The following is a 26,348-nucleotide window of genomic DNA, read 5'->3' as shown; positions in this document are numbered from 1 at the left end:
ATAATGTCATTTGCATTAATAACATGCAGACAGTCACACTCATGAGAACACCAACCGAAGTTGTAGTCTCGATTCTTTAATTACTCTCCGGCTTACACCGTCTTTGCTGCTGTCTCACTCCGGATCACTCCTCCAGCAGCAGCAGAGCACACTGGCCACTAATTGGGGTCCTGATGTCAGCTTTACTTATAAATACCCACACATCTTGTTCTCCCTCGTACTCTTTTGCTTTCCTTCTTCGCCCGTCCATCAAGAATCTTTTCCTCAGTGAGCAAACACTGCTTATGCATGTATGAACACTTGAGATATAGACCTGTCTGCCTCAGACACGAACAGTCATGCATCCAATTATAGATTATAGTGAGAACGACCCTAGTTCATTCTTAATTGGTGGAGGTCCAGCCACTCTTTCCACCTCCCCATCCCCTCTTTTCTGTTCCCTTCCCTCGAGTCGCAGTGTGTATTCACACCTGCTCACCCACATGAAGACTGAAGCCAATCCCCGAGGACCAGCGCGTGAAGAAACATACTCGTTAAGGAAGGCGGCTGTGGGCTACAGTATGCCCCCCCACTTCCGTCTCCTGCTGTTATTCTCTGTGTGTGAGCATATGCACGAGTCAGCTTGTGTTAAAATGTGAAGCATTTTCATTCTACACCAGCAGCAGAGTGAAAAGTGAATTCAATTTTTAATATTTTAGTCTTAAGTTTTATGGCCCATTTTGGCTTAATTACATACATTGGTGTAGTGTTTGGTTATGAGACTTTTTGCCTAAATTTTAGAGGCTAAACATACAGGACACTGTGGGAATAGACACCAAGTACTCCAAGATGTACTTTTCATAACCACGGGAAAATGATTTATTGCCCCAGTTGGGTCTGTGTTTCATGATACATCATTCTTTCATTTGTCTAATTACACTGCTCTAATGACTTAATTTTCTCATGCCCCCACTGATGCACTGCACACGCACATGATTCATTTTGGCCCCTGATGTCTTGCCGTTGCAAAGATGCTGATTTCTTCTCCTTTGTTTCTTTCAAATAGGTGTAAATGTGACAGAGTCCTTAGACACACACACACACTGAATAGCCCACTCTCACTGAAAACTTATTAGGTTGTAGAATTTCTGAAACACAGCCCCTCAATAGCCTAGCAGCTCAAGTCATTAGTCTTCTGTAGAAAAATAGTCTCTTTGTCCCAGCATGGATGCAGTATTTTTCACCTGTTTGTAAGGCCAGGCAGGTGTTTCAGTGAATGCAGTGTGATTTGCAGCTGGCAACAGTGAATGTTTGAAGTGATGAACAAGAAATGGAAGGATGTGTGGCTGCAGTGGACGATGGAAAAGAGCTAGAAGGGTTGGATGGAGAGATATCACTGATGATGAAGAGCAGCACAGAAACCCCCACGATGCACTCCTCCTGCTCTTCTTCCCTCTCTCATGCCCCACTTCATGACTCATCAATCAGCAGTGACACATTAGTCCCTACTGGGTGATCTGGCGTCACACTCCAATTTCCTCACAATAAGAGACGGACCTTTTCTCTCCTTCTACAGTGGATGAACTGATGACAAGAGGTCAGAACTTTGCCACAAATTTCAAAGATTTTTGTTTTTCACTCGCAATGAATCTGTAACTAAGACCAATCTGTGGTGTAAAACTAATTACATTTAGTTGCAAAAATATGTAAAATCTTAAGCAAAATAATTTTTTAAATTTCTTTGTTTTTCTCCTTACTGGCTTCTAAGTGCAATGTGAAGGAGATTTATTTGAGCTTAGAGGACAGGTGGGGGTTGAAATGTTTTCTTTTTTATTCATGGACATGTACTGTAGTTTAAAGAGGGTAACACAGCAAATGGATCATTCACACATTAGTTAACTCTTATTGGCATCATGGTAGGCAAGTTTACCAACAGCTTCTCAGGACCTCCTGTCAAAAAACACTCTATAGATCAGTGTACTTATAGGGCACAAACACAGCTGTGTGAACTTGCATAACCCAAACTGACAGTTACCGGCATGCACATTCACAAGGCCCTTTAAAACGTGGACAGTCTCGTGCACATCCATTAGAAAGAGATAAATGCTGTTGATGGGTTCCTGCACAGACCAGAGCAGGAAATCAATTCACTGTATGGGCAGGAAGCGTCGTATTTTTGCTCACTTGGCATTAAAAATAATGCTGACTGAATGTTCCAATGGCACCATAACTAACGGCATTGCAGTCCGGAAAAGCTATGATGGGGGAGCAGCCTGTCAACAATGTCCCCCACCATTCACCATTGCTCATTTTTGGTTTGCTGGAGGCTTGAACCTGTGAATCACCTGCTTGTTGCACGGGGATAAGGTGAGCTGCCTTCTCCCTCAACACCAACCAATCTCCTATGTCTCCAGACCTCCATAGCCATTGGGTGTGAAGTAAATCACTACTGCACCATCCTTTGTTTCCATGACAATGCTCTGCAGGCAGTGTGCTCTGGGGTCTCCTTTGGGTGGAAGGTGGGGAATTAGCCCCTACCATCAAAGGAAAACACTCCCTGCCTTACATAATTTGACAGGAATAAAGGAGCACGTGCAAACCATAACCTCGCTTGTAGAGAATAATATATATGTTCAGCTGCTCTCCTGTTTGATCACATTAACATGTTCCTCTAACATATTTATTCTAGTGTTTATAAATATATATATACACACACACACACACACACACACACACATACACCACATATATATATACACCAAATAAAGCTGTACTTAGAATGTCTGTCACACAGGCTCTGATGTATGCTGCTGATATGAGCTTTTTACTTATTCACTGTATAGCAGCGAGCAGTTCACCACAACAACCGTTGCTTGGAGACCGTTTGTCAGGCCCCACAGTCACCAGGCACTGTCGCCACGGTGACAGATGGACCTGCCCGTTGGAGGCCATCACTCCCAGGCGCATACACACACATACACTATGGACAGAAAGCGTAATCTCATTAGTAACGTCTTCCGTTTAGTGACTGCTGTGTTGCCAGGTTGGTGCAACAGTTCCTGTCTGTTGAGGGGAACCATGCAGTCTGTTCAGCAGAAGGGGCAATGCCTCTTGTCAGCCTGCACCCAGTTCAGCAGAACACAATTAATCCAAACCAGGGTCCTCAGACAGCACATTCTGCTGAATTCTTTTTTTTTTTGCTTGTACATACATTGTCAACCTGCATGAACACTGCTTGCACCACGCGCATCACTAATCGTTCCAGAGGAGTTCAAGGTGGATTGTACTCATTCATGCAGAATGTTATTACAAAGAATAACAAGCTATTTTTGCTAAAATGTATTTATTTTTTCCACCTCAGGCAGTAATCAAAGTTAAAAAGTTTACTGAACTCCTCAAACACACAAGTTAATTATTTGAACTTTTGTGGAAAATACACTTTTTTTCTTGTTAATCATAAAGATAACAAAAAAAAAATTGACTCCCTGTTGCTGTGATAGGCTCTCACCTAGTAACTGCTGGAATGAGCTCCAGCTCCTCCACAACCCTGATTTGGAATAAGCAGTATAGAAAATGGATAGATGGATAGATGGATGGATGGATGACTTCCTGTTGGTCAATTAATTACAGTTTAATAGTTTTCTTTTCTCTTTTGAACATTTTGTTAGCTAAAGAAAATGAGCAGAGGGTCCTCATGCCGATCCTGATCTATTAGTTGAGAGCTTGAATCATTGAGAATTTAGTGTTGGCTCAAAAGGTGCAGGCCAGATCAGCTTCCCACCCAAAGCCACTCTTCTCTTCCTCTTGAATGGAATTAATACTGGAGGTTGGCCCAAACATCCAGCATGCTGTTTGCGCTAAGAGCATTCTGGTGCTGCTCCTACAGAAACACAAAACCCAAAGGAACACCTTCTGACTGTAAATGTAAAGTTAACTTTGTACTATCAATTTATATGTTGTTAATAGATTCATTATTTAATCTATAGGAATCCATCTTTATGTAGTTGTGTGTCTTGGAAACAGTCAAAGAATCACTTAAGTAGCTAGTAATGTAGTCTTTTAGAGAGAATCATATCTATTTCATACTCATTCAAACACCGATTTTACAGCAGAGTCCTGAATTGTGACCTGTCTCTGAATCCCCTTACTACTCAGTGGGTATGTCCATCATTGTGTCTGATTGGAATGCTGGGAGAGTGTGTGGCGAGAGGCAGCAGATAACTCCAGTTGAAAGATGAAGGATAATCAAGTGCTAACCTGACAGCTTGACTGACAATATCTTCAGTCCAAAGAGAATACCTTCGGATTGACAGTATGATTATCTTATTTAAGCGATTGCTGCCGCTCCCAAATGAATGATTCCTATCGATTGAAGACGAGAGGAAGAACCGGGGGGTGCTGCTGTGTAGTATCAAGAAAAAAACTGCAGATGTAACATAGCTGTCAGTTGTGAATGAACCCAGATGTCTGTGAGATAAAGACAAGCACTTGTGTGTGTGTGTGTGTGTGTGTAAAAGATCTTATCCTCTAAACTTCCCTAAAGGATTGACACACAATAGTGTCCCATTTTCCTGGAAGAAAGAGTCTAGCCTTGCATACGCTTTTACATGCGTTACACACACATCTGTTGTATGTCAGAGGCATGTGTGTAAATTTTGCTCCACTTATTGAATTTTAAATGCTGTAGAGGCAAATAAAACCAAAACTCTTACATTTCTTCTTTGTCTCAGGAATTCCTGTATCTGTTCTTGTTTCCATTATACTGCTTTTAATTTCATGTGGAGCAAGGGAAGGGAAGGGGGAGGGATCGATCAAGGGAGGGGTCAGTCAGATGCTTGCAGAGCAAATTTCCATGTTTAAATCATTTGTAAGTCTTATTGAATGTGTGTCTGCCGGACTACGATAATAATGTTTCTGCAATGAATTTAGTTTCTGTTTAAGTCTGTTTACTGCTCAGTTGTGCAGAAACGTGTCTGTCATACCTGAAGCACACTTTGATTTGTGTTGGGACTGCTGGATGAAGCTATCTGATGCTCGTCTCTGTATGTGTGTGTGCTCACAGCTGAATAGATGTTTTCCAGCATGTGAGGGTGGGAGAGAGACTGAAAGAGGAAGAGGTAGGGAGGGAGGGTGGGTGATGGTGCTGAGGGAAGAAACGGGAGGGAGGACAGTGTGCAGTGAGGTGAGAGAGAGGGAGAAGGGGGGGGAAAAGAAAAGGCAGCAGGAAAGGGAGAGACCTGGAGGACGCGGTAACTGCCTATAGATGCTGGAGCCTTCGACAGAGGAGCGCGGCGCTCAGCGGACACAGGAAGATGGTCTCAGTAAGAGGAGAACTGACGGTTGCCTATAATTTAATGTTCAGTATCTTGGACTCCTTCTCCATGGGTAATGCTACGGCCAGGAACTCCAGAGCAAAGCTCGATTATTTTTTTTTCCTCTTTACTCCTCTCTCTTTATTCTCTGGCTTAATTGCTTTCCAGGATTCTGTCATTCCCTTTTAAATCATACTTTCCTCCCTCAAACACGCGCTCGCTGCCATGCATGCGCCGCCACCGTCGGGGTAGCCACTGTGTAGCGAGCGCTGGGTTAGCCCTTGGGGCTGGCCCCGCTCTTTTGCTGCACCAGTCAAGCCAAACGCTGGCCGCGACAGTGATGCAGATAGATCGCGCTGCCTTCCCCCTCTTCTTCTCCTCCTCCTTTTCAAACGCCAGCCGTGGATGGGCAAGCAAAGGAACCAAGCAGGGAAAGAAAAGGGAAGGAAGGAGTTGAGGGCTAGATGAGCACTGTTTTGACATTGTTTGGGAGTCTGCATTATGCATTTTTTCCACTAAGATTTTCTTATCTTTTTTCCACATTTAACCTCTATCTAAACATGATATACAAACTCCACTGGTAACCCTCTTTGTCTTTTTCTCTTCTTTGGCTTCGCAGGAGTGGCACCTGCAAAGAAGAGCCCAAAACTGGTAAGTGCTTGTTTTCATGTCATTTTCTCCTTCCCCATCTATCCACACCTCCTCTATCTTCCAGCTACACGTGTGCATCTTAATAAAAGAATATTCAGCTCAGTTTTAGCCGCTTCTTGTCTCCTCCTTTATCTCAACCCCACACCCTCACCCTCCTTCTATGTGGCGTAACTTGTGCTGGTGTTGTTGGCCTGTTTGTAGACATGGGATGCTGTGCTGTGCGGGGGTGGATCCCTGTAGCTTTACATGCGCCCCCTCCGCCCCCCTCTGGCGGGGGATGGGACGAGGGGCTTTGATGCACCGCGTGAGCTGGGTTACTAACACGCTGATGATGGCATCATGCTGGGTGCTAAGTTTGCAGTATGAATGTATGATGGCAGCACAGAGACGGCCTCGTCCTGCAGCGTCCATATTGAGGGATCTTTTCCACTGCGTCTGATTCAATGTATGTTTGTTATATTTTGTTTTTCAGGATTACTATGATCTGGCTCCACCATACAGAGATTACACTAGGAGGGTATGTGATGTTATTTAGATAAGAGGGAAAGTTTTGGGGAATGAGCTGTGTTGTTGGTGCTGGGTATATAATGGTGGTGGTGCTTTAATAGAAGATATTAGAAATGAACTGATGTGCATGTTTTATCATAAAGTTGTATACGTTGGCAATGTGAGATAAACTAACAATGACTAATAATGCGGTGATGTATAAAAAGAATGAATGGGAATGTGGCCAGTTGATGGCAAAGCTGGGCCAAGCTGAGTCTGAGGAAGCAGCAAGGATTTGTTTTCATTGCCTCTCTCCTCCCCTTCTTCCCATCTTCTGTCTACTTAATAAGTTATTGGAGCAGTAGAAGCCAATGTATTAGACCAGTCGCGGAGCACAGGAGGGAACACCCTGTGACTGAGAAGGTCAAATCTAATAGATCCATCAAGAACAAAGGGATTTGTTTTCATTTGAAAAGGGAGTAGGATTTGGACTCTCCATGCATCTCCGAGGTCTGAGTGTAGCACCTCAAGAGTTTCATTTCTGCTTATTATATGACTCAATTGATTTTCAGTTAGACAACCCATTGAGCCATGCAACATAAGCAGTGTAAGTCAGCTCATGCTTAATTTTTTCCAACAGAGTCAAGCTTCTTTTATGTCCAACTAGCATGATGAATATATACATGAATTGCAGAGGTGTAGGAGGCCGATTTACTGAGTAATGAGTCTGAATTTATTGAAGAAAGAGCTGCACTTTGAAGGCCAAACACTTTGATATTTGAGCACAGATGAGCCACTTGCCTCCTCCCCTTCCTGGTGTATTTCTGTCCACCACATCCAAAGTAATGTGCTGTCACGTGATGTGAGGAGTCTTAACTGCTGTCATTTTCTCCTACAGTCTTAAAATATCTGCCTCTTTTTCTCAGAGTCTGTCTGTAACCCTGTACTGTGCTGCTAAATCATGATGATGGTGAAAATTCTGCAGACTAACAGCGAAGATGTTACTGTAAAATGACGAGAATTGTACGTGCCTTACTTTGCTCAAACACCTTAAATCCTTGGTCAGGTGCTTAAGTGCCCGTGGTATTAAAGGGGCCGGTGGCAATTTACGAGGATTTTTACATCTTTTGCCTGCTTCAGTAAAATCTTCCCTCCATTTCAAACCTCTCAAGTGCTTTATTCATTGTGAATTTCTTTTCATATGCAGCAGGGAATGCAGCTCTTTGTTAAAACATTCTACACTGTTAAACAAAAGGAATAGGCAATGTACGCTTGTAAATTGAACCATACTGTTTTTCTCCCATAACCGAATGACTTAATCATGAGAAACCACTGAGGTCTTTTTTCCCCCTCTCTTCCTTCAAAAAGCTGAAAGAATCCTCAGAATAAAACAGCTTGGTTTTCTTTTTTTTTTGTTGATTAAGGTAGCAACAAAGCCATCGTTGGTATATTCTTAAAATCTTCCTTTTTTTTTACCCCATGGAGAAGTAATCATTAGTCAGTTTTGAAGACTAATCCAAAACTCTTTTGTATTCGTATCTCCTTCATCCCTGTTTCTCATCTCACCAGCCACAACTCCAATTCCTCCCGTCTTCTTTAACACTGGGGATGCAACAAAGTTTTTATGGTTTTGTCTGTCGTCTGTTTCTCATCTTCCATCGGCGGTTATTTAAATGTCTTTATGATATTGATCTACTTGTTCAACAGCAGTTGTCAAGGAAGGACAGTCAGAACAGCTCCCAGCATAGCGTCTCCAGCCACCGGAGTACCCACACAGACTCACCTGTGCACTCGTCCCTGGCACCTCCTCTCAGCGAGAGCAACGCTCCCCCGCCCCCCTCGCAGCCTTTGCCAGGCCTCCCGAGCCAGGACTCCCAAGCAGAAGGGACCATCCAGAGAAAACCGGATCCCTTTAAGATCTGGGCCCAGTCCAGGAGCATGTATGAAAGTAGGCGTAAGTATAATAATTTTTGGTGGCGGTTGGATGGGGTCTGCATGGGGTGTTGGCTCAGTGGAAACCGGCTCAGTGTGGTTTTAACGGGACTAAATACAAAGCAGCTTTTGGGAAACTGAGGTTGCATGTAAGTAACTGGTTTGTCTTCTCTACCTCATGTTACTTCTGTGGTAAGGGGTGGGGCAGGGGTGCCCAAGTCCAGTCCTCCAGAGTGACTATCCTGCAACTTTTAGATGCATCTCTTCTCCAACACACCTGATTCAGATGAATGGCTCATTGCCAGGCCTCTGCAGAGCTGAATGACATGTGGATGAGGGAATTCAGCCTTTTGATTCAGGCATGTTGAAGGGATGCATTTAAATGTCACAGGATAGTTGCTCTCAAGGACTGGACTTGGGCATCCCTGGGGTAGTGTCGCTGATGGGGGCTCAGGTGATGTGTAGACAATTCAGTCAACCCTCTTTATTTTAACTTCAGCAAGCACAGGTGGAATGTACTGCAGGAGGGTTGTATTGAAAATTTAGCTTGGTGTACCTAAAACCTTGCAAATGCTTTCAGAATACCTAAACATGTGGCGTATATGTACACCACATATTTAGGTATGCTCTTTCTATGTCATGATAACAACTTCAGAGCTATGACCTAGCACTGTAAGCCTTGCTAAATAACAAACATGGAGGCACAGTTAGTTTGGCTTTTTTCAAAGTATTTACATTTGTTTTACTTAATTCAGTGTCAATTACAAAAAGCATTAAAAGATTTGCCAGGCTAAGCTAATTGGAAGTTTGGAACAGATCTCTAATGTCAATCTTTGTATTTGCTTCTAAATATGTTTTCCAAAGGAGCTGATGCATTAAGGCAGTTCTTCAAAACTGCATAGTGTCCTTAAATTTTATTTCTGACCGCTTTAATAGATTATCAGGAGAAAGCATATTAAAAAGCTTCCCACTGAACATACTCACTTTGTACTCTACATTTTACTGCCTTCAGCAAGATGGGCTTGGCAAGGCTGGGTGGCAGATTTTTAGGGTCTGCATGGATATTTGTCACAACACACCATTCAACGTAAGCAATGATAGCTGATCACTAAACAGAGAGAGAAATCCTCAGAATATGGTGTAAGTCAAAGAAAGAAATGGTTTTCAGAGTGCATTGTGTTGGAAAGAATCCACCCTGTCCTTTAAAATCTAATGATGCTGCTTCTGCCCAGTTTTCAGCGCTAACACCACTGACACACTTTAGCTCGGACTTCCCTTCAGAGGCACGTTGTGTATAATTAGCAGCAGTAGTGGAGTGAGTGTCAGTGGATAGCACTCCCCCTTCCTCCTCTTCTGCTCGCAAGTGGATAGCTGCAATTAGAGAGAATAACCCTCATATCTTCTGTCAAGTTTAAATAAAAGGGAAAATAGACTTATACAAGAAGCAGCACTCTGCAAGTGCTGATAAATTTCAGCACTTTATCAGCATCTTCATCTGTCCTAATCTCATTTATTCTCAACAGTGGTTTTTGAATTGCCTGAGCAAGTTACCCGTGTAGAAATGGAACTGACAGAAATATACACTAAGATGTAAAAGGATTGAGAGATTAGGGAATTCTCTAGAATTGACAGGTCAGAAGGAACAGCTGACCTGTGTACATCTTCCACCTCCTCACACTGCAGAGAGCTGTCCTAAAATCCTTAAGTGTGCACCCCAAAAGGGCTCAGGCCTCGACTAAGAGATTTTTCTATGTTCAAATAACTGTTATGAACTGTGTGCCGAGGTCCTTCTGCACACGAATTGGTGAATGATTTTCATGTGCAGAAATAATCACAAAAACTTTCACAATATTAACCTGTTTTGAAAAAGCAAGGCCAGAAATGATAAGAAACTTGCTTGTGCTTTATTGGACTTTATTGGATTTCATATTGGTTATCACCAATTTTAAGACATTCACAGTTTAAATCCCCTAAGAGTTTGGAACCTCTCCGCTCTTTATTTAGTCATCATTCATAGCTCTGCATGTCTTTTTAAAATATCAGTCCACTCATGCCCCACTGTCTCGCTGTATGGGCCCTTTATGGATCTGTTCATTGGCAGAGGCATTGTGTGCAGGTGACCCTTCCAAGTACAGGAACAGGTTGTGGCAGTTAGCCTATGAATCTTCATTTCCCAGTTTCCACTATGGAAACATAGTGATAGATTGGAAGAGATAGCTGTGCTCCACAGGGATTTTAACTGTTGACTGAAGGAGCAGATTGGAAACAGGCTTCTTATGCCGTCTGCCACGCTGAAGCCTCGTGGCTTTAGTGGTCTTGGCACTGCTGCCTGTAGTGAAGCAAAAGGAAATCCACCCAATAGTTTGTAGGCACATATAACAGCTGTGGCCACATAAATCCGTGTGTATATACTGATTCTTTATTTGTATTGTGGGACACCACCAGGATATCTGTACCAACTCCAATACAACAAGAAGAAAACCAATCTATATTTATGTGTATATATACCCTTTATGCGTTTCCTCCTTTACGAAAAGGGTCCCGTCAGCTCTGCTCAGCATTAGAAAAATCAGTTAGAAATCAAACTTTAACTACTCTGCCTACATTTTAAAGCAAGCATCCAACTTTGTAGTATTATAAATAAAAATTAGGAAAAACACAAAAGGCGTCCTTAGATGGCAAAGAATTATTGTCAAAGTACTTGTGTATGCTCAAATACGCATCCCCTCTTTCTCTCCCAGTGATACCAGTAACATCCAGAGGGCTTGCAGTGCAATGCCTCTTTTATAGCCTAGCACCAGTGTGGTAGCTAGCATAAACTCACACTCGGTTCTGTCTTTTCAGGGTCTGGATGATCTGTGTATCACCCGTACTCTACTCAATAATATATACCCCATTCAGCCATGTATTAGCACCTCTCTCAAGTGGAGTGGAAATGGATGCATTGCGTGTAACACATCATGAAATAAGTGTGGTCCATCTGAACTTGTCCACGAAGTATGAATCTTACTGTAAATTTTTTAAAAAGCTAAAATTAGTAAAAAAGTAAAAGGTGTTCACTATTTCAGGCATCAGAGGAGAGCTTTGACCAGATTATATCTAATCGTGGCACCAGTGAATGACTGGGTTCAGTTTTTTTTAAACATTTATGACTTCATTTTTTTTGTTTTTTAGCTTTGTACTTCTCACCCAAAATAGATTCTTTGTTATTTTTTTGATGGATTGCTGTTTGTTCTTCCTTTGTTTGTGCCGGGTGACGCTGTACTTTGAAGTTCTGAACAGTAAACTAAAGAATAACTTAGATTTTGACATAAGAAAGAAGATGACAGTGAAAACAGGAGATGTATCTGCTTTGGCCACATTACATGTCTGAAGAAAAATTTGAGAGAATGAAACAAAATGTCTGCCTGCATGCGAGCGGCGAATCGTTCCCGTACTGAGGCAGGCACAGGGAATTCCCTCAGGATAGCTGTTGTTATGCAGAGCTGTTGATGGTGCTTTGTTGATTTCACAGTTCCCGACTTCCAGGAGCAGGACATCTTCCTGTGGAGGAAGGACACTGGGTTCGGCTTCAGGATCCTCGGAGGCAACGAGCCAGGAGAACCTGTGAGTGTCTCAGATTTTTAACATCTCTCAGAACTGAAACTTCTCTAGTTTGCTTTTAATTTTACCTAAACTTTGGCAATATATTTGACTCAAATCTTTCAACTATAACCGTCAAGATTTATGATCTTGATGGCTCTGTTTCCATCACTGCAGAGCATCTGTACCGTTATCTTTGTGTTGGACAATTTCTTCGTTTCTCTTTGATCTGACCAAAACCATCTCATACAAACACACCATTATTTTCTCCGTTCTTTAAAGAGCCAGAGTTAGTTTGTTCTTGTTCACTGCCCTGCACCGTTTCTTTTCTTGTTGTTAAAGATAATTAGTTACTTCAGAACGAGACTTGGATGACAACTGTTGCACAATGAAGATGTACCTCCAGAGTTTAAATTGCAGCAAACATGTTATGCATTCATGTTCCTTGCTGCAGGAAAAGTCGGATCCTCTCAGGTCCAATTTTGACATTTACTTTAGAAAGTGTCACTAATCTGCTTCCATGCTTTTCAGATCTACATCGGCCACATAGTGAAGTACGGTGCTGCAGATGAGGATGGGCGCCTGCGATCTGGTGATGAGCTGATATGTGTGGACGGCACAGCGGTGGTGGGCAAGTCGCACCAACTGGTGGTGCAACTGATGCAGCAGGCTGCCAAGCAAGGCCACGTGAACCTCACTGTGCGGCGCAAAACCGGCTACGCAGGTGAGAAGCAAGCTGGTAAAGAAGCGAAAGCAGCTCAGTGGGATGTTCTGTCTGATGCAATTCTTGAGTCTTTTTTTCTTTCAGCTCAGATTTTTTTTTTGTTGTATTTGATCATGCTGCATCAGTCGAGCCTTTGATGCTACAGTACAACAGTATTCAGTTGCTGAAATATGCCCATGACTTCATCACCAAGGCACACATTTATAGCCATATTATTTTAATCACAGAGCCATCAGGATCCCAGGGGCCTGCATGCTACATGCAAGAGGTACCCCTCCTTCCTCTGTATTAGTCTGGATGTGGAAGCAGTCAACCGTTACCAAAAGCAAACACCTATGCCCCATCACTTCCTTCCCACCTCTCATCTCAGCTCCGCTCCACTCTGATCCTCAGCAGGCAATATAGAAAGGCGCATAAACATGATGGAGAGGGTGGTCAGCCTTCTGCCCAGTGACGGCAGCCAGACATTAGTGCATGGCTGTTCTCTGTCTGCCTCCGAGGGGAGAGGGCATGAGGCGCCTTCGTTGAGCAGCTGTACAGGAAATGAAATGTGGAATGTAATGTCCAGATAAAGCAGGCAGGCTGAGTCTCCTCTTCATCTTTTGTTCAAGACAGATTGGTGTGGAGATAGTCAAAGAGGCCTGTCTTCCCAGCTGTGTACCATTTTATCACAACGAGATAAACTAGCTGTTCGGGATAAAATGTCTTTGTTGTTTTAATTTTTCATGCAACAGTGGCTTGCCCTATTTTGTCTTAATGTCCCTCTTAATCTTTTGTTGTCTCCATTTGTTTTCCTTTACCTTCCTGTTTGCAAATTTGTCCTCTTTGTTTCTCATATAAATCTTTTTCCTCTAAAATGACTATTTTGACTTTAACCCTCCAAATTATTGGCTACTTTCTCACCTTTTCCTCCTCTGTTATCTCTAGTTAAAGCTGAGGGAGATGTACCTCCATCACCAGCCTCTTCGCACCACAGCAGCAACCAGGCGCCCAGTTTGACAGAGGATATAGGAAAGCGCACCTTACAGGGCAGCCAGAATTCCCTGAACACTGTCAGCTCCGGCAGCGGCTCCACCTCCGGCATCGGCAGCGGCGGAGGAGGCGGACCCATTGTGGGAGGCAGTGGGAACATTGTGGTCGCTGCTGCAGCTGCCACCACCTCTTCTCAGCCCCCCCCTAACACCACCTCCACTGTTTCCTCCTCCTCCGCTCTGCAGCCCTACGATGTGGAGATCCGCCGCGGGGAGAATGAAGGATTTGGATTTGTCATCGTCTCATCAGTGTCCCGGCCCGAAGCGGGCACCACTTTCGGTAAGAGATGCTTCACATTTTCTCATCTTCAGGTACATTAATGTTGACGGTACCGTTTTTGACTAAGCAAAATCTGAAACACACACAATATCTTCTTCTCATCTCTGGGTTCTTTTATCTTTTTTTTCCCTTCATTTTGGGATTCCTTTGTATCATCTATAAAAACCACTGAGCGCTAAATAGCCTGACATCTAGCACAGATTCTGGCTATTTACAGTCCCACCAGATCAATATCAACAGCCTTCAAAGAAGTGCTGCTTCTTTCTCATTTTCACTCCAGCTTGTCAGACCAAGACACTGAAACCCTTTCTTCCCCTGCAGCTGCTGCTATACTCACACAAGGCTTTCATAATTGATCACAAGCAAAGTGGGTCTTCTTACGTAAGGCACTTCTATTATTCAGCTCAACTTAAATGGCTTCAGCTGAGTAGGTTAGCACTAAAAGCCTAATGACAACTTAATGAGAATGCAGTGCTACAAGCAGGGTAAATAGGGGCATAATTGTTATTTAATTTACAACGCAGTGTCAGAAACAGTCGCTCACTCAAAATCACTATTTTCAGTTAATTTTGCATCACTTAGCTGCTAGTAAATATCATCTCTGTTGTGTCAGTCATACAGTTGGTGCTCCCTTTGTAAATACACTAACTCGGTACAAATTAACGCTAGTTTGCTTTTACAGACCAGTGGCGTCTTCTCTGTGCAGTACACCATTTGTCCCTCTGCTCTGCCTTTTTTACTCTCACAGCCCACACATAGTAGAAAGCATGGGCTGGCAGATGAGCTTTGTTTGCTTTGGTTCAACACACAAAATCCACATGAAACATTCTTCTTCTTTCACTTTGTACTGAGTGTTTTGCAGCCTGAAAATGGTTGCAGGATTCAGTAAAACAGACGCAATAAGTTAATCATGGAGTAAAAGTAAGGATGGTGCATGCGTTAAATGAATAATAATTTAGAGTATGGGGATTGCAGACAGAGGGGAAAAGAAACTCAGACCTCAATGTAGCTTGAAAGACTGTGTGGCTGTCTGTATGTAGGATTGAAATATAGGAACTATACTCTTAAGATTAGTAGCAAAAGAGCAGTTTTAAGCAAAAGAAGAGATGCAAGAATATGGAATAATATCAGATTTTAAAGTCATAAATCTAAAAATGACTTACAGGAAAACAAGTGAGAACTTCAGGCTGTCAAATTCTGATTTCTTTGCAGAGCACATTTACATTTGCTTTTCTTTGCCAATGCTTGCACATTATCCTGCCGTATCGTAATCCTCTCTTCTTCTCTCAGTGACTTTGGCTTGGCTGGCTGTTGGCTGCTGGTGAATTAACCCTGTTGATCCTCTCTTTCTGCTCCTTTTTTCCCTTTCCTGTCTTTTTTTCCTCCCCTCTTTCTCCAAATAATTCCTCACAACCCAAAACACGTACTCGCACACACTGAATCACACACCTCGACTTGTCAATGGTGACCAAAAGCTGGAAATGCATGTGTGGCCATGCCTCACAAAATAGGGCGCATTATTGAGGGGAGCCCAGCGGACCGCTGCGGAAAGTTGAAGGTTGGCGACCGCATCCTGGCTGTCAATGGATGCTCCATCACCAACAAGTCCCACTCGGACATCGTCAACCTCATCAAGGAGGCTGGGAATACCGTCACACTACGCATCATTCCTGGAGATGGTGAGTAGAGAACGGCAGCTCAGCTGTCCAAGATAATTGTCTCATTACAAATGGCTGGAATTGTAGAAAGCTGTCCAATCAGTGCAGCTAATGTGATTTATGACACATTAGTGGAGGTCAAATAGAACAGTTTCAAGTTGCTGTTTGCACTCTAACAGATTATATTAGAGAAGCAGGTCTGGTTCTCACTTATCTAAGTAGTTATAATGTATTCCTGTAGTGTTGTACAAAGCTTGCAGTTTCTTCACTTGATTTCAAAGCCAGTTGACGACCCCTGCGGTGTTGTCAGAACTGTTTCTTTGGGAATATGTGGGAATTTTCCCAGACCTCGCATTTCTGCCTCTGGCAAGCCTGCGCTGAAGCACATGCAAGAGCAATTTAGATGTCAGTGTGTGTGTGAAATAGAGAGAGGGATGCAGGACTTCCTCTGTGCACGAGGGTGTGTCTTATCTGTCAGAGGTTTTAAGGAAAGCTGTGCACATTGCATGTTGTCGTTCTCAACTAAAAGCGCTCGCTTCTTTGTGCTGACAGACCACCCTGACATGCTTCACAGATTGTGTGTATGCGTGAGCGTTTGTTAAAGGAAGGCAATGCTCCCCATCAACATGAGCACTAGAAGAAATTGGAGCTATTTGTCCACCACTGGTTGCTTTCCAGTTTGCTTCTTATGGAGGTTGTTTTTTTCTCTCCTTCTTCTTTTGTTTTTCTCCAGAGTGGTTGATGAGAACAGAAAGTCAAAACTGCTCTGGCAACAAGACTCACAGAGGATATGCTTTATAGGGGCGTTGTGCTTTGTCTTTATGTGCATGTGTCAAACAGAGAGACATTGTCTGACACATAAACAGCCAGAGCGTTGGGGAAAGATTCTGGCTTGTCTTTAAGTGTGCTTCTGAATGACTTTTCTGTCTGCCTCTGTTTACAAGTAGTTGCCTACTTCTCTATAGATCAGTCCTGTCTAAAGTTTTTGTTGTGAACAGATGCCACAGCAAGCTGAGACCAACTCACCTATACTCAGAGTTTTGTAGTGAGTGGTGCTTATTACATCTGCAGAGTCAATGAAAACAGACACAGGAGTCTTTCTGCTCTTGCACAGGAAATCATGCAAAAGTCGCTAATGCCTTCATCAAAGCTTCTGTCTCTGCAGCATATATCCAAAGCACAGATCAAACCTTCTTGCCCCCCATCGTGATAGACATGAGATGATATGAATATATGTTATAAGCTGTTATTACATTAGATATTCCTCAGTGCAAACCTGTCTGTTAGATCTCATCCTTCCTGCTTTCCTCTTCTTCCTTTTCTTGAAATTCTCATGTTTTTTTTTTTTTCCTTGGGTCTGAAAGACCAATTGCCAGGATCAGAGACAAATTACAGAGATAACTCAGTTATTCTCTGTGCATTTTATTTAAAGCCAGTAAAAGAGAGCAAATAGGAAGTGGATTGAAACAGACTGAGAAGACTGACAGTTAGAGGAGAGATAAATGAGAGAGGCAGCAGGAAGGAGTTCTTTATGCAAATAGGCAGATGGAGCAGCAAATAGGATTTATAGGAACAATTGAGAGCCTGATGAAGACCAAGCTGAGACATATAGCTCACATGCATTCAGAATGAACCAGTAGACTGGTTGGCCTTCAGCTGGTGACTGAAAGGTTAAGTCCAAAGGCTGGAAGGGGAGTCTATCCACAAGTAGCTGACTTGTGGATAGATGAGTTGTTTCAATACGGAGGCACGATAGATTAGAAAAGGTGATGTTAAGGGGAAGAAAAGTTCCTCAATGCAGCAGAGGAGGGTAATGGTCTGTCATCAAATTCATTTTACCATAAACACAAAACGATAGCATCAGAGCAAAGATGAGATGGGATTAGCACTATAAGCAACATTTGCTATGATTTTATTTTACTGTTACTGGATTTTGATTGAATGTCTGAAGAAGCCCAGAGGCTGGTGGCGGAGCTGGCGTGGTCCCCGAAGGTCAGCTAACGTTTGGAGCCGGCAGCAGCTGAATGAGCATCAGCGTACAAGCTGAAACAAAAAAGGTTCCCTGTGTGAGAAATGGATTTAATTCCAACACACAGTCTTCCAGAGAGACATTTATTATGCAAACAATCATTTAATGAGTTATACTCCATGTGGAAAAAGTACATTTAAAAAGGAGAGGTTAATGGATGGTCTGAAAGATGTCTCACACTGGCTGATGGGGAAATCTGTGGTTAGATAGTCTAGAAATTTTCCTTTTTTTAAATTCTTAATCAGCTAGTTTGGTCTAACAACATTGTTTTCATTCATACGCCTTTTTTACTTTGTTTTTCTCCTACTTTCTTCAGAGTCATCAAATGCATCTTTGTTGACAAATGCAGAGAAGATCGCCACTATAACCACCACTCACACACCTCAGCAACAGGCTGCACCTGAGGCCAGGTGAGCGGCACTCTGGGAAACTAAAAACGAAACACAAAGTCTTGAGAATATAAAGGTTTTAACATTATATTTATTGGTTATTAAATTTTTTTTTTTTTTTTTTTTGTTTCAGGAACACCAAACCAAAACAGGAATCTTTTGAATTCATACCCCCTCAAGGACCCCCTCCCCAGCCACCAACCCAGCAAGCTTCACCTCAGGTGATAAACAATCATCCACCTATCTGTCTGTCCATTTCATGTCCCCACCAAACCCTCCAGCATCCAACAAATGACCTTCCATCCATTCCCCCCACTGTCCCTCCATGCATCAACCAGTACCCTCACCCAAGGACAAACCATGTATATTTTTTATTTATTTATCTCTTTACAACCACCTGCTGGTGTTATCTGAGTCTGTGCGTTAAGGAAAGCCTGTTTACTTTCAGAGTAGCCTCTCTGTCCACTGTGTTCACCACTGAATTAATCTGGTGTTGCGGAGATGGCTCTCCCTGATAGCATTGATGTCTTAGCAGAGGAGATTAGGCGGGCATGAAGACAGGAGCTACAGAGACTGTCTGCCTGTCCTTGTGGTGCCCAGTCTGTCTCTCTATTGCCTAGAGATCAGGGCATCAATAATTCAGCATCCTCACACCTGAGCAGATGCATGTGCACACTCACACACACAAAGAAAGAAAGAGCCTGACACAGCTGTTAACAGGGTGTGACTTTCCTGGAGGTGGCATTTGTCCCAAAGTCCTGAAACAGGAGACCATTTCAGAGGGACACACACACATGCACACACAAACACACAGGAAAACTGAATCACAAAAGTGACCTTGATGCTAATATGTCTTTCTCCATCCCTCTCCCTCTTCATGCCCATGTGTGTCTGCCTCCACCAGGATGCTGAGTTCTACTCGGCGGACCTGGAGCGAGACAGCAAAGGCTTTGGCTTCAGCCTGCGAGGAGGCAGAGAATACAACATGGACCTGTATGTTCTGAGGCTCGCCGAGGACGGAGCAGCTGTGCGCAATGGAAAGATGAGGGTACGGACGCAAAATAACAAAAGCATCAGCGCAGCTCATTAAGCACCCAGACACACTGAAGCTGTCCCAGAATATGTTGTCTGGGAGAAGAGCGTGCAAAAGAAGCTTTGTTAAATTTCTTAATCATTCTCATTGATGTTGGTGCTTTTACGAGGCAACCCAATACATCTAATGACAAAAAGTCTGTTAGAGAAACATGTTATGATGAGTTGTGTTATGGAAAACATATGAAGTGAATGAAATGAGGATATTTCCGCATCAGCTACACTGAGTCTCTTGCATTTCCCACAGCTACATAGAAGGGTTGCAGTGAAGGGATTCCTTTGTTATTGTAACAAAGTACTTGATGTGTTTCTCCTCTTACATATTTTGCAATCAGATTTTAGTCTTAACAAGATGTACAGCTGTGCAACACTGATGATACTTGTATACCATTAAAAACCATAACTTAAGAATGATATGTTAATCCACAGTTATTGGAAACACCCAACAGATTCCCTGGGATCAAAATATAAGCATGGCTTAATTGGGAGATCATAACTGTTAATCACTAAAAAATTTCTGTATACTCCCTAAGAGTTAGAGCTTTGTAAGATCTGCTAAAATTCTCTTTATTTAATAACAAAATTAAGATGATTTTCTGAGCCTTTAAAAATGTTTAATCCTCCAGTTTATCTGTCAAATGACACTAATTAGAGGGAATTTCTCTGACTATTGTACACGTGTACAGAATAATTCAACAAATGACTGATTTTAGATCTTGTTGCATGTCAGTATTTTTTTTCCTTTCAGGTGCCGTCTTTAGCATCCGACTATTCTGATTAGTTCATTACTCATTAACTCTATCGAAATAACATTATCTATCATTAGAACTGCCCATACATAATGTAGCACCAATTACTACAAGCTATGCTTCACTGAATATTAAAATAATCTCCTACTGGCTCAGTCACACAGTGATTCACTGTGTGAGCGCAGTGTCAAAGCACAAACACTGCAGAGCCATCCAACGTAACCGCTGAAGAATATGCACATTTTAATGAGCTAATTGAATACATCTGATTAATCAATGTTTCACTAAGAGCTTGTAGACTAGTATGCATATGTGCTACAGAAGCCGCCATTAAACTGAAATATTTAACCTTTTAATGTGATTAACTGAGGAAAGTCAGTAGCACTTCCCCTGGGCTCTGCTACAGTGCTCTGGAATTGAATATAAACAGTATACAGGGTTTATTTAAACCACCCAAGTGTTTGCATGTGAATCTGAATAAATCTGGGTTTCATGGTATTTTTTCTGAGTACATGAACTTGGCTGTGCATGTATTACTACATTTGTGCATGCATATATGAATGCAGCAGTTTGTACCTGTGCAGCTTATTAGCAGAGTTATTAATAGCAGCAGCTCTGGGAGATATGTCAGTGAGATTCAAAGAATCAAAGTGTTTCTTCTAGTACCTCTTTCCCCCACTCTTTCTCTCTCTTGCTCTCTGTGTCACAGTTGCTGCTTTTTGACTTTCTCTATCTATAAACTGTTCATATAGAAAACCGTATTTTGTGCTGTTTATCATCGACTAGATTTAATGTGGAACTTTTTGTCTACCTGTCCAACCTCTTCTCCTGCGCTGTCATTGTGTCCCTTTAACTCTCCATTCTTCTTGTCTTTCCTCTGCTGCACATTCTTACTCACTCTCATTTGTTTTGCTCTGCTGTCTCCTCTCCTTTTTCTGACTCTTACAAATTCTCCCTTTCCTCTCCGATTTCCACCTTCTCCCCTCCATCTTCACCTGTCATTCTGTCTCTTTTCTTTCTGTCCTCCACTATTTGATCCCTTCCTCTCTTCTTTCCCATTCTGACCTTCTGCCTCTCTCCAGGTCGGCGATGAAATCTTGGAGATCAACGGCGAGAGCACCAAGGGGATGAAGCACGCACGAGCCATCGAGCTCATCAAGAACGGAGGCCGACGCGTCCATCTGGTGCTCAAGAGGGGTGACGGCTCTGTGCCTGAATATGGTGGGTCAATCTACGAAAACATTCCCTTCTCACCCATCTTCACACCCTGAGCCAGGGCGCGCCCAGTGGACGGTGGTGGGTTGAAGGGAGAAAGAACTAAACCACATTCCCAGGACCTCTAACCCATCCCTGGCATGAGCACACCAGGGAGGGGGACAGGTTGTTGCTTGGCATTGAGGTGTCTTTATGGTGGAGGTACTCCTTTTGGATTTTGGTGGGGAGCAGGGGTGGATGTTACTCCAGTTAGTGCTGTATCCCCCTTCTGCTGTTACCTGCTCTGTTTCCATGTCATCCTCTGTCACTTCTCACCTTCTGGCCACTCTGCTGGGACTTAACAGAAAGGTGGTGGGTCTGATTTCAGTGCTACATTAAAGAAGAAACTGTTTACATAGTTCCTGAGCAGGAAAAAGATCAGTGTGTCTTGTTATGTTGATGGCTCCAGTTCCTCATTAAACACTAATTTACCATAAAGAGGAAGCAAAAACTTGATCTATTGCATCCCCATCATAAAAAGGGGCCTCTCACAGCTTTTGGCTAAGATGTGACACAAACATATTTATGATATTTATTGAAGGTGAATGTAAGCTACTGAACTTTTAAAGGTTTTAAGTGAAAACTGTTTTGGGAAGAAAAGGCTTTTTTCCCCATTTTCAAGAGAAACTTTCACTCTGCTTTGCTTGACATTACTCACTCATCCATGGATTTTTTTAGCCCACTTTTAATTGTCATTGAAAAGCTGTGAAAATAGGAACGCCACACATCCCCCATTCAAAACTAAAATGTCGTTCCGGTTCTGTGAACGTTTTGTACAGTGATGAAATGAATAGAGGCATTTTTACAAGTATTTTTGTTCAGTGTACAGAGCCGTGAATCAAAGCCACATATTAATGGATAAGAGTTTATTGCTGCATGAACTTGTCAACAGTGTAAATTGGAAGGTTTTTTTTTGTTTGTTTTTTTTGCGTTTCATTGTCTATTTTCCATAATATTTATGGAACTTTTTTTTATCGTAATGACAAGTTTTGATTGATAGTCACAACTCATAATGCTTTTCTCTTTTTGTTGCTTCTTTCTTTTCTTTGAGTGGAGATACATTTGCCTGTCCTGAGAATCCGTGTATGTTTATTTGCCAAGAATGAGCTGTCTGAACCTGCACCGATATGACATCATGTGAACTTGTATATTTTGGATTCACTTTTTAGTTGGCACAACCTTGATTTTTTTGTTTTTTATTTTATTATTTTTATTGACAGTCTTTTTGTTATTGCTGTCAGCGATGTAAAACTGTGGGCGTGCTGGTCTCACTGTCTTTTATATTTTGGGTTTTCTGCTGCTTCTGTGTCCACATGTCCAGGTGTGTGAGTGTGTGCACGCTTGTTTTCCATGACTTTTCTCTGTAACTGATGGTTTTCACTGAAGGGTTTGGGCAACTTCCTGGACTGTCTGTTTATTCTGAATGATTCCATGATCAAATAAACACTTTTTTTCATTTAATAATCAACACAGACGATAATTCTCCTTTTTCTTCCTTCAAGTTGGTTCCTGTCAATCTAAATTACTGTGCTTTTCTCTTTTTTTTTTTTCTTTTTCTGTTTGTGTGTATCCTCCCTTCTCTCTGTATTGCGCTGGGCTCTTGTCTTCCTTCAGGGATGGCCGCTCCCCATCTCACTGCATGCATGAGAAATGACAAGATGGGGGAGGCGTCTGTCCTCCAAAATCAGACCACGGTTTGTAGCTGTCTTCTGTCGTCTGGTTGTCTATCTTCTCTGTCTTATCTTATCTGTCTCTCTGTCTTTCTTCATCCTGATGTGTGTGTGACGTGGCCTGACCTCACTCATGCTTTTGCTGTATTCCATACGAACGAATTCACTCAGATGCTTTGCAAGTGTCGCCGCTGCCATAGCTGTTCTCGATGTTTGGAATTCCTGCATTGGCAACAAGTTCAAAGATAAAATACAATGTTGGTTTGTTTTAATTACTCGCTTTAGAAATGCTTATTGCATTATGCCACATTATGTCTCTGCTATTGGCCCGTATGAAATATAGACACATTCTCGGGTAAAAACTACCAGTTTAGTTTTAATCTAGTTATAGAGCATTGTGGTGGCTTTTTATGTAGATGGAGTAGTGAGAGCAGAATGCCACAGTTCCTCAAGGTAAGCATTTAATCTGTGCAAAGTCAGAGGGAATTTATGCTACCTGATCCACACCCGCTGTCAGTTAAATAAATTTACACCAGTTTCTATGTTTTGGTTCTGATCTTGAGAATCTGATTTGCTTTAAACATTAACAGATTCTAAGGCATCATGACAGTGCATGAAAGAGCATGGCTAATCAGTAGAATCAAGCACCATTATTAATATGCAGCACATTGACAGTGAGTGTAACCGGCCTGCAATCAAACCCCCGGACGAGCTCATTCTGCTTCAGACAGACGACCCCAGGTACGCTACGGAAACAGGTTTTGTGGTGGGTAACAAGTCTCTTCAATGCAATGGCTGCTCCACAACTGTGTCACTGCCTTTTACTCTGTGAGCTATAATGTTTCCATTGGCTGCTGCTGTGCCATCTAACATTTAACCGGCTTCCATTGGAAATGTTCTCAGCTTCATGTCAGAGTGAGTCAGCATGATTAATGTCAAAGCCGTTAGAAGCTTTCTGAGTCTCGATGCATGTTTGATCCTTCTACCCTGGTCTGTATGTCACACTGTGTTACAGACGGCACCCCCAACGACAGCAGCGCTGCCGAGCCAGCCGCAGGGTTACAAAACGCTGCGGAAGTGAGGACCCTGCCCCCAACCAACGCACCATCAGAGTCAAGCTATCCACCAGAACCCCAGCAACCATCCCGGAGCAAGACGGAGCCGAGCCGCCGTGCTAAGGGCACTGGCAAGCACCACCGTTCCAACCACCGCCACCACTCCCCCAACAAATCCGGCACAGGAAAACACAAGGGAAGGAAGTCCGCGGGGAAGGATCTGCCCAAGCTATCCAAGAAGGATGATAAGAAAAGTGACGGCCACCGCCACCATTCTAGTGGACACCATCGTAGCCGCCACCGCTCAGCTAATAAGAGGCACAGGTCGCACAGTGCGGAAAATACCCTGGATAGCCGACATGGGGGACACCATCACCGGGGCCGCTCTCCGGATCGGCACCGCCGTCACCGTTCCCCTCACCGTTCCCCTCACCGCTCTCCTCGCCGATCTCCCCATCGCTCTCCTCACCGCTCACCTCACCGTCACAGGTCCCCACACCGCTCTCGGCATCACTCCCCCACAAGACGTCGCCACCACTCCACAGACCCCTACCGTCGCCACCACTCCACAGACCCCTACCAGTTTGCCGCCCCAGAGATGCAGAACCGCACCAATGAGAAGCCAACTGGAAATGAGGCCGTATTGAAGGAGCCAGTCAAGTCTTCTGAACCCAGCCTCCCTTTCGAGGACAGCATCCTTCGTGAGTCCTCATCACTGGACCGCCTGAACAGAGAAGCCACGCTTCCGCTGCTGCGAAGAGAGGATCGCCTGCTGATGAGAGCCTCCTCCATGGAGAGGGCCTACAGAGGGAACAGACTGCTGAGTGACATGGCATCCCGGGACCAGACGGATTTCTACAGAGGAGACAGACTGCTAAAGGACATGGCACCCCGGGACCAGAAAGATTTCTACAGAAACGCTCCCCTGCCTAGAGTCCACACCCCTGATTCAGATTCAGATTACCAGAGATATAGCTCGCTGCTGAGGGGGCGTTCACCAGCATTGATGGAGAGGGATGGGCGTTACGGCAGCCGAGATAGCACTCCTGAACCTCGGTATCGAGCCCACAGCCTGGGACGAGACATCTCCCCAATCAGGAGCTTCAGCAGGGACGACTCGGAGGACGAAGAGGACGATGACCATTTTGTAGCGGCTAAAGTGAGAGAGTACTACAGCACGCTCAAGACCAACACCAGTCGCTCGTCCAAGCCCGCACTCCCTGAACCTAAGAAGATGTACAAGGAGAATCCCAAAGACCTGAGCATCTGATTGGAAAGCTGTCAGCCAATCACAGAAACAACCCACGCAACACCTCAAGAACTCACCTCCATTATCACTTGGTTCTACAGGAATGCACCTACTTGTGTACATGTACTTACACACTACACCTCAACACACACACATCCAACACAGGTTCACTCACATAAACACAAAGTTGTGTTACTAACAAGACAGTGATTCCAAAATAACTTTTAAAACCTTTTTTTTCTTGTTTTTCTTTAGACATTCTACATTTACAGACTTTTACAGAAAATATAAAACCAGAAAAAACAATGATGTGCCTAACAGTTCCATTAACAAGCAGCATTTTTGACTTGATATGTTGAGGGCGTTTTGTACCCCACTGTCAGACGATGAAATGTATGTACTTATCCACGAAGGTCCTATGGAAGTACTGCGCACCTGGACCACCACTGCCGGTGCTCCCAACGATGCTGTGCATGTCTTTACCGGTTTCAGTGTCTCTTTCTCTATATTGTCCCTTCTGCCTTCGTTCACACACACTCTCTCTTATCTCCCTCCTCCCAGTGCCACTGTTTTTTAGACATTTGACCAGACTATAGCACAAGCCTGCATTTGTTTGTATATTTTTGACAGTTTGCAGTATGTGTACATTCAGAGGTGATCATTTTCAATGAAGGGAAAATTAAAAGTTGAACTATGATGATGACGTTAAAATAAAATAATATATTCAACAAATGAAAATGTGTGAGGTTGTTTTTGGCATTGGGTGCTGTTGTCTGGTTTAATGGAAGTTTGTGAAGTACCTAAAGGGTTTTAGGAAACAAAGATGTGGGAAAATCCCTGTAAGGCAATTATGGCTTGGCCAAGTCTTTAGAGTTTTCATTATTTTAACAAACAAAAGACAGAATATGTGTGGAGGCAACATTGTTTTTGAAGCCCCCCTGAAAGTGCATGAAAACGCTCTTTGTAGAAAGAGCAAAAACGGAAAAAAAGTCCATGATTTTACAAACATCAAAGCCTGTTTGGGACAGTCTTCAGTTTTTGATTTACTCCTCCTCTGTTTGCTTTCATATCTGCCTTTTCTATACCGTTTTTCCTCCCGTCTTTTTTAACCCCTCCAGCAGTAGGTTGATGATGATGCTTGAGGGGACTGTCTTTGTGACTTGACCCCCTTCTCAATGAATAATGATGGACAGATGAAAGAAACTGCAGAGGACAAAGTAGTCACT

At 43.1% G+C, this 26,348-nt stretch overlaps 1 protein-coding gene across 8 annotated transcripts in view; it reads left to right on the top strand.

Moving 5' to 3' along the window:
* The window catches only part of magi1b (membrane associated guanylate kinase, WW and PDZ domain containing 1b), a 133,391-nt gene extending 107,527 nt beyond the window's left edge, over window positions 1-25,864 (top strand). For 2 of the 8 annotated variants that reach the window (XM_041979699.1, XM_041979697.1), the window contains exons 13-24: window positions 5,911-5,942; window positions 6,415-6,459; window positions 8,136-8,382; window positions 11,875-11,966; window positions 12,474-12,666; window positions 13,594-13,977; window positions 15,453-15,656; window positions 17,981-18,074; window positions 18,187-18,274; window positions 18,958-19,101; window positions 20,977-21,115; window positions 23,834-25,864. In XM_041979699.1, the coding sequence (XP_041835633.1) occupies window positions 5,911-5,942; window positions 6,415-6,459; window positions 8,136-8,382; window positions 11,875-11,966; window positions 12,474-12,666; window positions 13,594-13,977; window positions 15,453-15,656; window positions 17,981-18,074; window positions 18,187-18,274; window positions 18,958-19,101; window positions 20,977-21,115; window positions 23,834-25,143 (2,972 nt within the window). In that variant the 3' untranslated portion in view covers window positions 25,144-25,864. The other 6 variants (XM_041979704.1, XM_041979698.1, XM_041979700.1 and 3 more) reach the window with 6 other exon arrangements.
* Window positions 25,865-26,348: the final 484 nt, after the last annotated feature.

This window comes from Melanotaenia boesemani, chromosome 3 (genome assembly GCF_017639745.1).
Source record: "Melanotaenia boesemani isolate fMelBoe1 chromosome 3, fMelBoe1.pri, whole genome shotgun sequence".
Classification (NCBI taxonomy): Eukaryota; Metazoa; Chordata; class Actinopteri; order Atheriniformes; family Melanotaeniidae; genus Melanotaenia; species Melanotaenia boesemani.
Note: the sequence above shows the minus strand (reverse complement) of the source record. Positions and strands in the feature narration are given on the sequence as shown.